The sequence below is a fragment of the Ursus maritimus genome, unplaced genomic scaffold, assembly GCF_017311325.1.
Source record: "Ursus maritimus isolate PB19 unplaced genomic scaffold, ASM1731132v1 scaffold_2, whole genome shotgun sequence".
Taxonomy (NCBI): domain Eukaryota; kingdom Metazoa; phylum Chordata; class Mammalia; order Carnivora; family Ursidae; genus Ursus; species Ursus maritimus.
The window spans coordinates 9,970,788-9,974,652 of NW_024424452.1; the positions used below are offsets into that span (position 1 = coordinate 9,970,788).

The 3,865-nt window shown below is 58.0% G+C and overlaps 1 protein-coding gene across 1 annotated transcript; it reads left to right on the forward strand.

The window, feature by feature from the left end:
- The first annotated feature begins 1,460 nt into the window (after positions 1-1,460).
- Positions 1,461-3,269, forward strand: TMEM270 (transmembrane protein 270). Its single transcript, XM_040634529.1, has 3 exons — positions 1,461-1,532; positions 2,410-2,817; positions 2,895-3,269. Exons 1-3 carry the CDS (start codon positions 1,461-1,463, stop codon positions 3,186-3,188), a joined length of 774 nt encoding a protein of 257 aa, XP_040490463.1. The 3' UTR covers positions 3,189-3,269.
- The last annotated feature ends 596 nt before the right edge of the window (positions 3,270-3,865 follow it).

A 3,865-nucleotide genomic window follows, 5' to 3' on the forward strand; every position in this document is an offset into this window, starting at 1 on the left:
GTTTCATGGCTCCCCGCTTCCTACCTCAATACTCAGCGCTGGAGATGTTCATTTGTAGAGATCCAGATGCATCTTCCTGCGTCTCAGGCTGCTTCCGTGGTTGTTTAAGCTGGTCAGGTACCTATCCAGCTCGACTCAGGGGACCGGCTGAGAAAGGGGTCCCCTACTCCTCCGCCATCTTAACTCCTCCCCACTCTGACCTCATCTTTATGCTCTATAATATGGATTGTTTGAATCATGCGGTTTCCTCTGTCTGGACCATGGAATTTCCTAGCCATCCTTCAAAACTTAGCTCAAGAAGGCCTTTCTGAAGCCCCGGTGTCCCCTTAGTACCATAATGTTGCAGGCACAGAGGGTGGGCGGGGAGGGGCAAGGCAGAGGACAGAGTGGAGGGACTTTGCACACTTCACCCTCCAGACCCCAGCTGTTGCCCCAGGAGAGGAAACGAATGGGTGAACAGGACTGCTCTGGGCACAGGTCATCCTTGACGTTTCAGGGACTCGTTATGGCAGCTTTCCATATCCAGTTGGGCAGGTTGTATCCTGCACAAGGGTGCCTGGCTGAGGTGGCAAGTGAGGACTGAAAAAATTTCTAAAAGGCGTGAGAACCACCTCCTGCAGCCTCCCAGGGCCACCTGTGGGGGGACCCAGACAGGAAAGCAAAGTGAGAAATGCTGTGATCAAGGTTCTGGATCCTCCCAGAAAATTCTAAGACTCTAACCCTAATCCCAGCCTCTGGCAAGCTTTACGAGATGCTCTAGGCAGCCTGTGGCCTCCTGGTTGCTCTCGTGTCCCTGAGTGGGCTCGCTCAGCAAATTGACTCCTTTCCTTCAGTCCTTGCCTCACTCCAGAACTCTCTGGGGCCTTTGGGTCAGTACACTTGTTCTCCCTGCCCTCCTCTAACGGAGTGTCAGGTATCACTAAGATCTGAGAAGAAAAGTCACAACTTCATTTCTCTGCTTTGTGACTGGGGCGGAGGGTGGAGGGGCTTAGGTAGGGGCCTGCAGGTTTGGGCAGTGGCGACTTCCATCTGTCTCCAAACACTCTGTCACCTGTGGCCCTGGGGGGTGGTGGTGGTCAATATTTCTACTTCCTGGGACTTCGACACTTTGGGATTTCCGCAGATGTGGGCAGGTGCAGCACCCAGCCACCCTCAGCCACGGTTTCTGTACACGATGACTGCCTCAGTTGCCCACTCAGGCCCCAGGGCTGTCCATCTGAGGACCTTCTCCAGCACCTGTGTGAGCAGGCCAGATGTGGAGTCCGGGGCGGCCTCCTACAAGGAAGGGGCAGGACGGAGAAGACAAAGAACCCTAGTTTTTGTGCAGTGCAGCGGCGGGAGGCAGGTAAACGGGGGTCTCTTGTGGCAACTAGGTCCCCACGGTAACTTGGCCCCCACCCGGCAGTATCTGTGAGGTCACCCTCCCTCTCCCAGCTGGAGGAAGGGGAGAAGGGCCAGACATGGAGGCCGTCCCTCCAGTCAGATCCAACCTCTTGGGGATTCTGCTGCTGGTGGTGAAGCTCTTAGTGCTGGTGAGTGGGGCACCGGGGGGATTGGGGTGGGGTCCTCCCAGACCTTCACAGCCACCTCAGAGCTGTTGGGCCCCATGGACCTGTCCCTGCCGGTGGCACTAGGCGACTACCTGCCTTAGAAGCCCCACCCCCAAGCCAGGTGGCTGTGTCCCACACTGCCCCCTAGGGTTCCAAGTGGTCCTCTGGACAAGGGCGCGTAGGGTCCAGATAGGGGGCTTTAGGACTCTGATGAGGGGCCGTTCAGCCCCAGGACTCAGGGGGGGCTTCCCTGTTTATAGACTCTTTCCCCACCCAAGCTCACTCTTTTCTCCCCGTGAATGGGAGACAACAAAGCCAGCCTGTCACCCAGGACAGAAGCCTGGAGGTCTTCTTGGGTCCCTCCCTCTCCTTCCCTCCTCTCCATAGGTCCCTCAGTCCCTTGGTCACTGTTCCCATGCCTCACATCTCTACCCGTAACAGCAGTGCCCTTTGCCCCCAGCCGCCCTCATGACACCAACAGGCAACCGGTGGGCAGGAGAGCCCAGGTGTTTGGGAGAAAAGACCCCCCTGGGGTTCAAATCCTGCAGGATCAGAGGGCTGAGGGGGATGGGTGGTCATTCCTTCAATAATAATAATAATAATAATAATAATAATAATAATAATAAACAGCCCACTTCCTTCTGTCTAGAGTATTATAAATACTTACTTCAATCCAAGGGAAAGAAAACCAACAATAATTCAAAACACTTTCTAAAGCCCCCTCCTGAGAATGGAGTCCTTAGAAGTGGGCAGATTGGGGAAATTGAGGCCCAGAGAGAAGGGGGGCCTGGCCCGCGGTGGCGGGTAGGGCTCCTCCCCCACGTGAGTGACAACGGGTTGGCTCTCTCTCCTCCTGCAGCTGGTCCAGAACCGGGTCCACCTCTACAATCTCTTCCTCCTCAAGATTCGCCTCTTTAACCGCTGGCTGTCGGGGCTGGCCCAGGAGGCTTGGGGGTGCCGCGGCTGCCAGGCCCCTCCAGCTGCCAGCCCCCTGGGCCGGGCGCTGAGGGCAGGGCTGGGACTGCTCGGAGTCCCCGTGTGGCTGGGGCTGCGGGTGCCCCAGCTGGCCTGGGCAGGCGTGCGGCGCTGTGCCCGGACCTTGGGCCTGGCCCCCAAGCGGCTAGGCCTGTCTGCGGCCACCTGCACGGACCTGCTTCTGTCCGGCCTGCACGGTCTGATGCTGGCAGGCTTGCTGCTGTTGCTGCTGACCTGGAGGCTGTGCCGGAGGGCCCGTCGTCGCTGCAGCCTGGGCAGGCTGCTCAGCAAGGTGGGCGGGCCGGGCGGCGCGAGGGCAGGCCTGGGGCCCTGGGCCTGGCCCCTTGCCCATCCACTCATCCCCTCCAGGCACTACTGGACAGCCGCGTGGTGCCGGAGCTCCGGGCGCTGCTGAGGCGTCTGTACTGGTGGGTGGAGATCACGACGGCGCTCACCTGGCACCTGGCCTACCTCATCACCTGGACCACTTGCCTCGCCTCCCACCTGCTGCAAGCCGCCTTTGAGCACACGGCCCAGCTGGCCCAGTCCCAGGACGCTGAGCCCCCGCAGGGCTCAGGAACCTTGTCTGCGTCCCCGCTCCCCGAGCCCCTGGGCCCCAAGGCCAGGCCAGCCCTGCCAGAGCATGGGACCCCTGCAGAATAAGTATGTCTGCATCTGCCTTTCTGAATCTGGTCTGGCCTGGGGTCTCGCTCTCTGTCCCTCTTCCCTACTGGTGTGTGTGTGTGCGTGTGCGTGCATGTGTGTGCATGTGTGCCCTAGGGCTGCCTCTGGGAAGGAACTCACATTCCGTGGGCCCCTGATCTCTGCCAGATGACCCTCTCAGATGCTTTATGTACATAATTTTGTTTAAATCTCATAGCATTACAGGCATCAGGTTTGATTAGCTCCATTTTCCAGATGAGAAAATTGAGCCTCAGAAGGTGGAACGTTCCCAAGGTCCCCAGAATGAGTCAGCACTGGACCCTAGATCTCTTGCTTCCCAGCACCCCTAACTTTCGTAGGTCCGTGCTCCCGATTCTCAGGACTGTCAGTGCCCAGGGCTTTAAGGGAGATGGGTCGTTAGAGACTCCGGCCTCTGGGGGGTGCCAAGGCCTCACGTTTCAGAGATTTAGAAAGTTCCTTTGAGTAGTGACTCCTGAGCTAGTCTGCAATTAGCTCGTCCATTCCTTTACACTCTTAGTCACTCACGTTACCACTCAGCTACCCAGCCACCCAGCCATCCATCCATCATCCATCCATCCATCCATCATCCATCCATCCATCATCCATCCATCATCCATCCATCCATCATCCATCCATCCATCATCCATCCATCCATC